The following is a 13,030-nucleotide window of genomic DNA, read 5'->3' on the forward strand; positions in this document are numbered from 1 at the left end:
ACACTCTCGCCTTAGTTGATCCCACAAGACACTCAAATTTTATTCATGAAGAGTTAATACCCACAAATCTTCTCCAAAAAATAAATTTAGTCTCCACTAGTAGACAAAATCTAGAGTATAAATCAACAAATATACTAATCTATAATAACAATATATGTTTCAAAACCTCCTTTATCTTAACTAAATTTCTTAACCAGCCAGTAATATTAGAGAATTCATTTCTTGATCTTTAGAATCTTTCCATATTGATCGATATGGAATAAAAACTAAAATTTTAAGACAAAATTTAGAATTCAATTTTGTCAATCCTCATACTAAAACTAGTATAACCAGATATAATCAACAAAAATAAATAAATATAGTTCAAGCTTCTATTAAAAAATCAAGAGTTGACCTTTGGTACAAAGTTTATGAGATTCTACCTTATGAACTTCATAATATCATTCTTGAAAAAATCTTCCAGCCTAATGAAATCAAAAAAATATTTCAAACTCTTAGCAAATATCTCATAATTGACTGGTGTTGGCCAAAGCTTAGTATTCCTAATATAAATATAAATCCTTCTGATATTATAATTAGAGCTTTACATAAAGGACTAGTTAAGCTAGCCTCCATAAATTATAATCATCCCTTTGATATGTTTTCAAAAATAGTTTCAATAATCCTAGAACAACTTAGAGAAAATAGAGAAAAAATGGATATGGTAATTTATAGTGAGATAGAGGAAAGAAAAATAAATGAAATCATTTATCCTTTCCAAATTTATCATCTCACTCAGTTTTTTGAAAGAGAATGGGATCCATTTACATCCAATTATGTAAGAAAAGATCCATTCAAATTTATAGAAGAATATGATTCAATAGAATATAAAATTGCTAACCATTTGAACATCTTTTGTGAAGCTAAAATGATGGAACACCAAAAAAGTTGGACTAATGGTAGAATATGGGTAACAACAGACTTAATAACACCAGATCAACCCACAGATGAAAAATGAAAAAAACCTTTTAGATTTAAGAAATTATCTATACGAAGTTTAGGAAAGAATTAGAAATCCCTTTAGAACCTCAAGAATCTAAAATAAAGTCCCCAAATAAAATTTTACAAAAATTTTGCATATTTGAAAATCTTTAAAACATACATAATAGCACAGCATCTTGAAAAATATCTGACTTTTTCATAAATTCTTGCAGGAAACATTCCTGAAAAACTTTAGTCCCAACATCTTTCTGCTTTACTAACTCCCTTCTTTCCATGGCCTCCAAAATCCAAATAGATGCTTTACACAAATATTTAAAAAGTCTAACCTCTGAACCTTCGTATAAGGCAGCTGCTCCAGAAGAAAAAAAAAAGAGACTCCCCTCCTATTCCTTTATATTTGACCCAAACAAAATCATCCTCATCAAAAAATTCTCAAAATAAAACAGATGAAATCTCTTCAAAATTTAAAAAGGTAATTGGGATTTCTGACCCAATACCAAACTCCCAGCCTTTTCAAAAAGCCACTTTCTCATATTTTGATAAAAATTTTCTTCAATTCATAGTAATGATTGAAGATGAGTATTTAGAAAAAGAATCCAGAAAAGTGATAGAAAAAATTCTTCCTCCAAATTGGCAATTTCCACCAAGTGATATTAGAAAAACTCAAAAATTTTATGAAAATATTTTGATAGAAACAAAATCTAGAGTTGTTAAACATTATAAATTTTAAAATATAAATACTTTTACTCATTCAACAGTACAAATCCTTTCTATTCTAACACCTGTGGCATGGGGAAGAAGTCCATGTGACTTCAAAAAATTTTCTCAAAATTGTGACCCCCAATATTTTAACTACTGGGATTATATTGTAGCATAGTCAAATGCTTTCTTTTATCAAAATCCACAACATATCCATTCTTGGTTATTCCATTTCAAACCTGAGACAAAATACCACTTCCCATATTGGTTCAAAACATGATGGGATTATTTTGGTCCAACTTCCCAAATTCTACCACCTCCGGTTCTTAATAGTTTCAATTTATTCCAAGAAAAAGCTATCATTCCATTCAGAAACCAGAACTTTTCAATCCTCCTTGAATTCTATTCTCAATTGGCATTATCATGGATTATTGCATGGGAATATACCTTTATTGAACCCCTTATCCAAGTTCCTGTTATTCTACTATCTCTTGGAAGAAAATTCAAAGTAAAATGGTGGGCTCAATTTAATTATGAGCATGTCATCAAACCAAAAATTATTCAGTGGATCAAACCAAAAATTATTCAGTGGATAAAACAAAATTGCCTGCAAGTATCTTTTGAAGTTACAGGAATACAGGCAAGCCTTACTATCCTCAAATCAAAAACAGAGTACAAAAATCTTCTTCAGGAATTACTCTCAGAATTAGAAAAAGAAGAAGGAAAAAAAAGCTACGCTAATCCTTCTATCTAAAGCATTCCCAAAGACTCATCCACCGAGTAATCTTCAACCACTACAGCCAAAATACTCCTATTCAAGGATTCCTTCCAAACCAACTAGATGCTCTACAAAAGGACAAGACATCAACAAAAGTTAAGACAAAGCTGCTACATCTTCAAAAGGTGCTTCACTGACAAAGTTACTTCGATATTAAGTAAATTATTTCTTCAAGCCACTTACAGTAGGCAGATGGTCCACTGACAACAAGTCACCAACAAAATTGATTCCTCGATAAGTCACCAAGTTGCTTCACTCTCAAGCAAAGATGATTACTTCAGCTCTAAGTTAACTTTATTAAAGATGATTCACCACCAAGCTACTTTGGCGTCAAGCTACTTGAAGCCCAAGTAAAGATGAGCCAGCTAAAATTTTATAAGAAGACTCCTAATGCCAACATTGGAGGACAAGCCCCTGGACTCCCAAGCTTCAAGAGCTATCCTAAGAGCCAGAAGGCTTCCATGGAAAGCTTATTGAAGATCTTAAGATCCAGGTAGAAATTACAAGTCAATGAGAGAGTGTTCCACCAATAGTTTTTCTTCTTCCTCCTGTCTTGTATCCTTGTGTATACTCTTCTCTTGAGTCCTGTATAGCCTTCTACTTCCTTCTTGTTTTAAGTGTGAAGAGTCCTGTAGTCGGAGAAACAAGCTCCTGCAAGCTATCTCCATTTTGTATTGTTCGTCCTTTTGTAAGTTTATTTTATGTTCTTCATGTCCGTGTGTTTTTCTTATGTATATTTCCATCAGTTTGTTTTAATGAAGTACTAGTTACTTCATTCCTTTATTTATTTGTGTTTACTTTGCATTTTGTTTATGTTATTTTGTTTAAATATAGCTTTAAACATTGTTCATCTTCTTCATCGTTGCATGCATTTTGCATTTATAGATACTATTCATAGTTACTATTCATTACTATTCATACTATTTGCAAAATTACTATTTCGCAAAATACTATTTGCATATCATTTGCATAGTAGAAGTACTATTTGTATATTCTTTTCTTCCATACTCCTTCCTTCCGTGTTCCTTCATCATTCACCTGCATGCATGTTTTCAAAACACTACTTTAAGTTACTATATTAAAACTATTGCATCACTATTTGCATAAGAAAAATAATAAAAAATAAAAAATTATAAAAATTATAAAAAATAATAGTAACTAGGTAACATGCATATGATAACTAGGTAACTTGCATATAAAATATAAAAAAATACATAAAAATTAAAAAATTAAAAAATATAAAAAATATAAAATTAAAAGATATATAAAAAATTAAAAAGATAAAAAAATAACTGACTTATAGGTAACTTAACTAGTAAGTCACCTAAGTAGTAACTTAATAATAATATAACTAGTAATAGTTTAGGTATAAATTATAGTATAACTTAGATCTAACCTGTAATATAACTTAGATCTAACCTATAGTTATCCCTTAAAAAACCCATAGGTTAACCTTTAGTAAATCTTTAGAAAGTCCATAGGTTCCCTTAGGAAACCATTCCCATCGGAAACCTTTAGGATATTGTCACCTTTAGTGTGTTACCACCTTTAGATAAATCTTAGAGTCACCCTCAGGTAACCCATAGTGAACCCATAGATACTTTAATCATTAAGCAACCTGTAAAGTATTTATCCTATTCACCTCATAGTAACCATATCCATAGATGTCCAACCTTAGAGTTGTCCAAACATTGGCCAACCCACAGGTGTTGTCCAACCGATCCAATCCATAGGTATTATCCAGTTTTAGAATTCAGATCAACCTTAGGTCTCATCATATATCCTTATTGTTTAAGTTTAGAGTCCACCTTTAGGTTCACCTTACCATTAGGTTCTCTTTTAGAAATCTCTGTGTCCATCCTATAAAGTACGTCCTCTCTGTAGAATATGACCATCCTGTCCATTAGAAGAGTCTAGAATCCATTCAGACCATCATAGTTTTTAGATTAGCCTAACTAGAGTTTAGGTTGGAATGACCCAACCTCACCAAAAGGAAACCCACAGAGAGTAAGCTTTAGAATTATCTCCTTACTCGCAAAAACTTGGTCCTGATCTGGGAAGAAGATCACAAGATCTTTGATGTGAAGACCATTGATTCTTTTCAGGGTACGGATAGTGCTACTTTGGCCTGTTGGTTACACGGGGCTTGCTCGACTCCTTATCTATGGTATAGGGTAATAGATCCTTTTTTCTTCAGGATTTCTCACGGACCAAGGAAGCAACTTTTCTAGCCCAGAATCTGAGTTGCTTCTTCATGTCTGTTCCTCATTAGTGCACTTCTTCACTTCAATCCTTTTGCTTCTCCCTCAGCCTTTGTAGTTGTGGTATTACGCTCATTATGTTTGCATCTAATGCCTCCTAATGGAATAAAAAGCCCAGACAGCAAAAAGATTAAGTGAAGAATGATGATTATCCCAAGTTTTGGGATCATATATAATTTTGTTGTCACCTTCCATAAGATGCCTTCTGAAACTAATGATATCAGGATTGTGATGGCATGTTTAGAGGGATTCCAGTGGGGGCTCCAGCTTTCTTTGGCATGGTTTTGGGGCCAAATTATACTTGGTACTGAGAATAGAATGCTGCAATGGAACGAGGTCCTGTCCATGGCATCCAAGAGGCTTGATTAGGCGCTGTCGGCCGTGCGAGCGTATTGTCACCCTCGTGATAGTCCTGCAGCAGCAGCAGCAGGGGCGAGCACTTAAAATGATTCGCGGGTGAGAATAAAGGATGGGACGAAAAAGTTTGTGGCGTCCATGTGGACTAGGTGGTCATGATTGGTGAATGGGCACCAGCTTTGGAACACATAGCTGGGCCTGGGCATTGTTTGCCGGCCTTATTTCAACAGTGCCGTTCTACGGCCAGATGTGTGGCTTAATGGGCCTTTGTCTGGGCTGGTTCGCTTTTCTGCTCCAGTTTGTTACTTCCTTGCTAGGCCGATGCACTCTTCCACTTCGATCAAGTTTCACGTCCTAATTTGCTTTGAGTGTTTTGTAGCCAAAATCTAATGTAAATATGAGTTATTCTGCGTTTGTTGTCCCCCATCACAGTCATGTTAATGAGAGGAAATGCTGATTGGAGGTGTATACGATATGCCCTATCCTTGTCGATGCAGTGGAAAGCTTGGTACTGGTGATGATGTATCACAGCTTTCCCGAGTATATCTTATGCTCAAATTCAGTTCTCCAGGTATCGTATCTCAAAAAACCAAAAACAAAACAAAACACATCCACTAAGAGGAGAAATAGATAATCTAAGGCCTCATATTACAATCTTATTAATCAACAATAAATATTTTCCCCCTGCATAATCATGACTTCCCTATTTCAGGCGAGATGTATCAAATAATCACTGCATGCAACTCCCTTCAAACATAATGTGCTCTGAACAAATGGTTTCAGAGGGGAGAATAGGAAAGAAGTATTAGTCTGATGGATCCACAACAAAATACCAAGGGCATAATTTACAAATGGTTAGCAATGATTAGTTCATACAATATTAACGCAGAGTCAAAAAGAAACGCAACAAAAAGAGTGCTCCAGCTAAAATCCCTCGGTCTTTTTCAGTTACTACGTGAATGGTCACAATCCACCTAAGTAAAAAGATCGATGATTGCTAGAATTAAGAATGTTATGTGCTAATGGAATCCAGCCAGCGGTCGATTGCATTGTCCAATAACTTAAGCCCACCTTACAATTTTCAGTAAATTAGATCTCATACTAAACATTTTCTGATTAGCCTCAGTTCCAAAATGGAAAAAGTAAAATCTAAAAGTACTTGGCTTTAACAGAGAATGAACCAATAGAACTAATGGCAATGAAATCTTATTCTCCTGAAGCGGAAATACCCTGCTTGAGCCTCTCCCTCCTCATCTTCTTTTTGGAAACATGTTTCTTCTTCTTTGGTGGAAGGGTCTTCTGTGCATACATGTAGAGAGCATAGTTACCAAGAAGGAAAAGCAGCACAAGTCCCCCGATTACGAGCAGGACGATCAATCCTGGATTTAATCCTTTTGCTCCCCCGTCTTCGTTATGGATCATAACATTTCCCCCCTCATCCATCATAACATTTCCCTGTATATTGCGAAGATGGCCATCTAGTCACAATAAAAGGAAATATTGTGTTGTGTAGGAGCTGGTGATGACTTGAAGCAAGCATATACTGCTTCTACTTTGTTTAGGACAAAACGTTGAGGACTAAAGAATGAAATCCGGAGCTTGCTCTCAGAAAATTTAGCAATAGCAGCTGATGCATGTCCAAAGTAAGGTGGGAAAGACAAGCAAGACACCTCCTATTTAGACTTTGATAAGATGTCAAATTGAAAGCTAGGTTCAGCATAAGAAACATCAGCCAAAAGAAAATGGGTGAGCATAAGAATGGTACATAGTAATATGACAAAAAGAAGACTAAAATTAATCATCTGTTGCCAAACAGGGATGCCTCAGATGAAGATACAAATGATTACCATGAAGATTTAATGCAGATCTTCATGCGAGACAGTCAAACATTTTGATGGACAACCATCTGAGACAATGCATTCCACTGATGGATAATGGGATCATTAGCATAGATTACTTACAAAGATTTGGTAGCTAAGGCAAAAGAAAGGTCAGGTGAACATATAACCCTAGTGTCATCAGAATATGAAACTAATAAAAGCAGACAAATGGAAATTCTTTTATTGTCATTGCAGGCAAGCCAACGTAGACAAAGCCATGGTGTTTTCCGAAATGGTTGTTAGTTAAATTGCCTAAAATTGTAAGGACATACAACCTCACCTATCAGAAGCATGCACTTATGTCAAAAGAAGACAGCAAAATGGGCCTGAATTATTTTATGTAAGGCTCATGTCTCCAGTCTCGCATGGTTGGCTATCTGCATAAGACCACAAACAAGAAGCCCTTCAAATTCTTTCTCTCCCAAAAGAGAAGTTATAGAATCAATTTTTCATGCAATCTATTATGTTCTAAAAATAAAATGTAAAATCGGAATTAGACTGATTTTTCCTACAAAAAAAGCATGAAACAGTCTAGGAAAGCAAGATTTTCTTTTTTTAAGAAAAATCCAGTTTTCAAACTTATGCCTTTCGGTAAGGATCATATAATTTCCAAGCAATTAGTAATAAAATTAAACTCCTGAACATGAAAAAGAATCCATTTCAGAGATGAGTGAGAGGCAAGTTGCATAGCACCTTCAGAATAAACATTAACCAAGTACTCCAAACATTTCTAAAAACCTTTGGGACATCAATCTTTGTTAGTACAAGTGTATCTTTTACAAATAATCATGCAAAAGTAGTGATCATAGTCACTCCTTCACACTCCTCCCAAGCACCTCAGCCTTATCCCCGTCAAACTTCCGACTGAGATCTTGCTTCCAAAGAACATCCAAAATTTCAAAGTAAGCCATCAAAGCCCTCAAGTTTTCAGAGCTTAGTCTCCAGAAACAGAGTCTCATAATTTTCGTAGATTTTCTTATTAATCTCATTTTATCTTTCCTATGTTCCTTAATAGTAATTATTTAACTATATTTGATATTATTCTTCACCAAATTCACCTTGCTTCATCTCCATCAAAATCTCAGAAAGATTTTGTTTTTCATAGTTCATACAAATCTTTCCAATGCAGCCCTTTTTGTAATAAGTCATGATAGCAAAGCTCCCAAACCAAAACAAATTAAGAATTCAAATTTCAGGAAATATTGCCCTTAGACTCATTCATCAAGTTTTGCTTATTACTTATTCGGGCGCAGATCCTCTGCGGCACTCAAAAAGTATTGTAAGGTGCTATGCATAATTGAGCGTCTTTTTTCGGACGCAAATATTCTGCAGCACTCAAAAAGTATTGCAGGATGCTGTTACTTGGACGTCGTTCATTTTAAGATGGACTGCCATGCACTAGCGCGTATTAAAATAAAAATTAAAAAAAATATATATATAAATCTCAAAAATATTTGGATAGTTTGGACAGCGATCCATCTTTATGATGGATGCATCTAACCATGCATAGTACTCTGCGGTGAATCCTGTTCCCACTTGTACTGCCTCAAAAATAAGAATTCAAAGGATATGCACAAGAAACCAACACGAAATGTCATTACTAAGAAACACCTGATTTAAAGAAAAAGAAAAGAGAAAGACAGCGATAAGCAAGCATTCATGCTCTTGTGCATATCGACCTATGAACTCGGTCTGGATACAAACTCCAACCCAACCGAAAACCGGCAATCCTTTTCATGCGACTCAAATGTCAAAGATCAAAAGAAAATGGCACGCAACAAAATCCAGAACCACATAAATCAAAACCAAGGTAGCAAATGTGGCATCTATTTTTCAAGAACCGATCAATCTAAACGTGTTCAAAAGAATTCCTCATTATTCCACCTCACAGACCAATTTCTTGAGCATTTACGACCGAAAAGAGACAGATTAATGCATCCGTAAGATCCAATTAACGCCAGGCTGAATCGTATAACGTAAACAACAGGGCACGAAAAACGTAAAAAAAATCATAGACGAAAGAAGAAGCGTACGCCGCCATCGGTGAAGGGCATCGTGACCGATCCTACCAAAACGCCTTCGATTCCTCCGCTGCCAGAATTAAAGATTCCGAATTAGAACCGAATACGTTACCAAAATAAAAACCCCAATGGGATCTGAAATTAGGTAAAAAAATAATAAAGATAAGGGGGAGAGGGAGATAATTTTGAGACCCTCTGAAACGACAAAGAGTTACGGAAGGAAACAAGATGGAGAAAAATAAAAGCAGGAGAGAGTAACAGACTGTTCCAGGCCTTTCTCCGTTGCTTCCTCCTTTCCTCTCAAATTTTCCTTCCTTTCGCCTTTCGTTTTAAAAGTTGGATTTCTTTCTGTCACCGTGCATTTTTTAACTGCTGCGACGTATGCAAACTGCATTTGCGTCATGTATTCTAAACGAGCCTCAAAATGTCATCTTTTTGTTATTTATGAAAAATTAGGCCTGCTCCATTGTATCGTTATCTAACGCATGGATATGTATGAGATGTGTTGGTGCAAGAATCCATTTACGTCGGAGTAGTTGGAGTCGCGATCGCAACCGAAACCTGCAAAAGAAGTCTAAATCGGAGGTAGGGTTGCTCCGGTAAGACCCTCCGACGCTCAAATCAGTTCTCTGCCTCAACAAGAATGGAGTGCTTGAACGAAAATTTTAGCAGAGTTTCTAGGTAAAAACGAGAGCTTAGAGAATAACGTATCTGGGATCCCCTTTTTTATAGGCGGAGGGTGCAACAGACTGATAGCGACGTCTGTAACCGTCTGGCAGTGGACTGCCTAGAGTCAGGGGAAGTTTGTTGCAAAGAGTAGTGGGGTGGAATCGTGGCTATCACCGGGACACGCCACGTGGAGTCTGTCGCGGGGAGTGGAGCGGCGTTCGTTGTCGCGACTTGCCAGAGGATGGAAGAATCGCGCGGTATCCGTCGCAGGAAGTGGAGCAGGATCGTGGGCATCATAGCGATCTACCAGGGAGTAATGGAGCCGCGTGGAATCCGTCGCAGAAAGTGGAGCAGAGTCGTGGCCGTTACTACGGCCCGCCAGGGAGTGCAGACCTGTCGGCTGAAGTTCGGCTGGAGTGTCTGGCGGAGAGGGGTGATTAGCTATCCGTTTGAGAGGAGCCCGGAGTCCGGCTCCCGTAAGAGTCCGGACGAAGTCTTCCTTCGGCCGAAATTGGGGACGAGGTCTGGCTCCCGTGAGAGTCCGGACGGAGTCTTCCCGCAGCCGGAGTCGGAAACGAGGTCTGGCTCCCGTAGGAGCCGAGGCGAGGTCTACCTGCACTCAAAGTCAAGAGCGAAGTCCGGCTCCCTTAGGAGTTCGGATGGAGTTTACCAACAGTCAAAGTCGAGGGCGGAGTCCGGCTCCCGTAGGAGTCCGAGCGAAGCCTTCCAGCAGTTGAGATCGGGGACGGAGCCCGGCTCCCGTAGGAGTCCGGGCGGAGTCTGCTTGCAGTCGGAGTTGTGGGCGGAGTCCGGCTCCCGTAGGAATCCGGACGAGGTCTGTCTGCAGCCGGAGTCGGGACGAGGCCCGACTCCCGTAGGGGTCCGGGCGGAGTCTTCCTGCAATTAAAGTCAGGGGCGAAATCTGGCTCCCGTAGGAGTCCAGACGAAGCTTACCAGCAGTTGAAGTTGGTGACGGAGCCCGGCTCCCGTAGGAGTCCGGGCGGAGTCTGCTTGGCAGTTGGAGTTGTGGGCGAAGTCCGGCTCCCGTAGGAGTCCGGACGAGGTCTTCCTGCAATTAAAGTCAGGTGCGAAGTCCGGCTCCCGTAGGAGTCCGGACGGAGCTTACCAGCAGTTGAAGTCGGGGACGGAGCTCGGCTCCCGTAGGAGTCCGGGCAGAGTCTTCCTTGCAGTTGAAGTCGGGGACGGAGCCTAGCTCCCGTAGGAGTCCGGGCGGCGCTTACCAGCAGTTGGAGTTGTGGCCGGAGCCCGGCTCCCGTAGGAGTCCGGGCGGAGTCTTCCTGCAATTAAAGTCAGGTGCGAAGTCCGGCTCCCGTAGGAGTCCGGACGGAGCTTACCAGCAGTTGAAGTCGGGGACGGAGCCCGGCTCCCGTAGGAGTCCGGGTGGCGCTTACCAGCAGTTGGAGTTGTGGGCGGAGCCCGGCTCCCATAGGAGTCCGGGCGGAGCCCGGCTCCCATAGGAGTCCGGACGGAGTCTTCCTGCAATTAAAGTCAGGTGCGAAGTCCGGCTCCCGTAGGAGCCCGGACGAAGTTCACCTGCAAGCAAAGTCGGGGGCGGAGTCCGGCTCCCATAGGAGTCCGGACGGAATTTACCTGTAAGAGAAGTTGGTGACAGAGCCCGGCTCCCGTAGGAGTCCGGGCGGAGTCTACTGGCAGTTGGAGTTGTGGGAGGAGTCCGGCTGGAGCCTTTCAGCAGCTGAGGTTGGGAACGAAGTTCAGCTCCCGTAGGAGTTCGAACGAAGTCTCCCTGTAGCTGGTGAGATCAGGCTCCTGTAGGAGTCTGGTCAAAGTCTACCTGCAGTTGAAGTTGGTGACGGAGCCCGGCTCCCGTAGGAGTCCGGTCAAAGTCTACCTGCAGTTGAAGTTGGTGACGGAGCCCGGCTTCCATAGGAGTCCGGGCGGAGTCTACTGGCAGTTGGAGTTGTGGACGGAGTCCGGCTCCTGTAGGAGTCCGGGCGAAGTCTGCTTGCGGTCGGAGTCGGAGGAGACTCACGAGGGTTAATCCCGTTGAGAACTTTGGCTGAGGGTATTTTATACCCAACACCAGTCCCCCTACTTCCGAGTTCGAATTTCGAACGAAGGAAGTACAGAAAGATCGTCGCAGCCGAAGTTCTCCCCTTGATGTCCATGCGCGACCGTCCTCAGATATGTTAGCATTTAATGCGCGCATGCTGGAGCCTTTTTTCGATTAGGACGACCCGAAGAGCCTTTTCGGAACTCCCACCGGGACGTGGTCCCAAGCGTTGTGCCATGAAAGTTTGCGAACGGTCAACCTCAGGTCACGGCGAGTGGGATACGTGGGACACGTGGTGGGCACTGGTTGGCCTAGAGACACCTGTCACCATAATTGCACCAGGCTCCGTTGCCTATTTAAACCCCCCACCCTTCCTCCAGGGGCTTTACTTCGCCTAAGAGACGACATCTTTCTTTCGCCTGAGAGCTTAGCCACTCAGCCACTCCATCGGTGTCCCTTCCGACTCTGAGCATCCTCCGCGTCGGTCTTTGCCGTCTCTCTGCCGTCTCCAGTCCCCCGATTCCTCTCTAAGGGGTTCCCCCGTCAGGGCCTCCACCCCGGAGGCCAACCTCAAGAGGATGCCACGGACTTGGAAGAGTGCAAGGAGGAGAATAGCAGTCTGCGAGTTCTCCGGTTGTCGAGCTGCCGCTGAGGGTTCCCGTCGCTTTAAAGGGGGCTTGAGGGAGAATTCCTTCAACAATGGGGGTTTAATAACGGGGACAACCGGTGAAGGCGTTCTGCCTGAGAATTTCGGAGTAGCTGGATGGGGCGACACCGGTCAAGAGGGCAGAGCTGTCGTCACAAGTTGTGGCAGGATCCTTGATGTCGTCGGGGCCGAGGGACCAGAAGCGGTCGGCGCCGACGGTGGGGCAGTAAAACTTGTTGCGGGGACGGTGGAAGTAGCGCATGCTGGCTTTGCCGGAACACTTAGGACGGTGGTTGTCATGGAGCATTCGGTGATGGCGCATATCTCCGACGCCATTGCTGCCTCCGGGGTAACTCTGGTTCTTCTTGAAATAGGTCATCGTCGTCGCTGCCGTTGCCCTTGCTGCCCCCTGGAATCTATCCCATCTTTTTCCCCCTAGGATTGGGATTTCGGAGGTGGAGCGGAACGAGGCGGGGGGCGAGAGCCGAGAGGCTTGTCACACGCACTGAAAAATACGACTGGAAAGGACAGAAATGGGAAGAGAAGTTTGTAGCTTGAAGTGGCCTCCGGTGTATCCCTTTCGAGCTGTATTTTCGAGCCTTGTAATAATGTATTCTTTTCTGGCCCTCTGGGTCTTGTAACGTACATCTTGTTAGTCGAAAAATGAGAAGGTGATTTTGTTACCTTGTCCGTACTTTACGTCGAA

The 13,030-nt window shown here is 41.4% G+C and overlaps 1 protein-coding gene and 1 long non-coding RNA gene across 3 annotated transcripts; one reads left to right on the forward strand and one right to left on the reverse strand.

Annotated features, from left to right (window-relative positions):
• Nucleotides 1-2,745: 2,745 nt before the first annotated feature.
• Nucleotides 2,746-5,500, forward strand: LOC105035118 (uncharacterized). Its single transcript, XR_830288.4, has 2 exons — nt 2,746-3,146; nt 4,964-5,500. It is a non-coding gene; the product is annotated as an uncharacterized lncRNA (long non-coding RNA).
• Nucleotides 5,501-5,959: 459 nt separating this feature from the next.
• LOC105035119 (DNA-binding protein S1FA2) lies at nt 5,960-9,426 on the reverse strand. 2 transcript variants are annotated; one of them, XR_830290.4, is made up of 4 exons: nt 9,241-9,426; nt 8,990-9,047; nt 7,237-7,333; nt 6,519-6,531 (listed from the first exon to the last, which is right to left on the reverse strand). XR_830290.4 is itself a non-coding variant. In XM_019847225.3 (3 exons), exons 1-3 carry the CDS (start codon nt 9,378-9,380, stop codon nt 6,283-6,285), a joined length of 447 nt encoding a protein of 148 aa, XP_019702784.1. In that variant the 5' UTR covers nt 9,381-9,406; the 3' UTR covers nt 5,960-6,282. The 2 variants fall into 2 exon arrangements, 1 of the variants encoding a protein (XP_019702784.1); XM_019847225.3 differs by lacking the exon at nt 7,237-7,333 and having other exon boundaries at nt 5,960-6,531; nt 9,241-9,406.
• Between the last annotated feature and the right edge of the window lie 3,604 nt (nt 9,427-13,030).

This window comes from Elaeis guineensis, chromosome 10 (genome assembly GCF_000442705.2).
Source record: "Elaeis guineensis isolate ETL-2024a chromosome 10, EG11, whole genome shotgun sequence".
In the NCBI taxonomy this organism is placed as follows: domain Eukaryota; kingdom Viridiplantae; phylum Streptophyta; class Magnoliopsida; order Arecales; family Arecaceae; genus Elaeis; species Elaeis guineensis.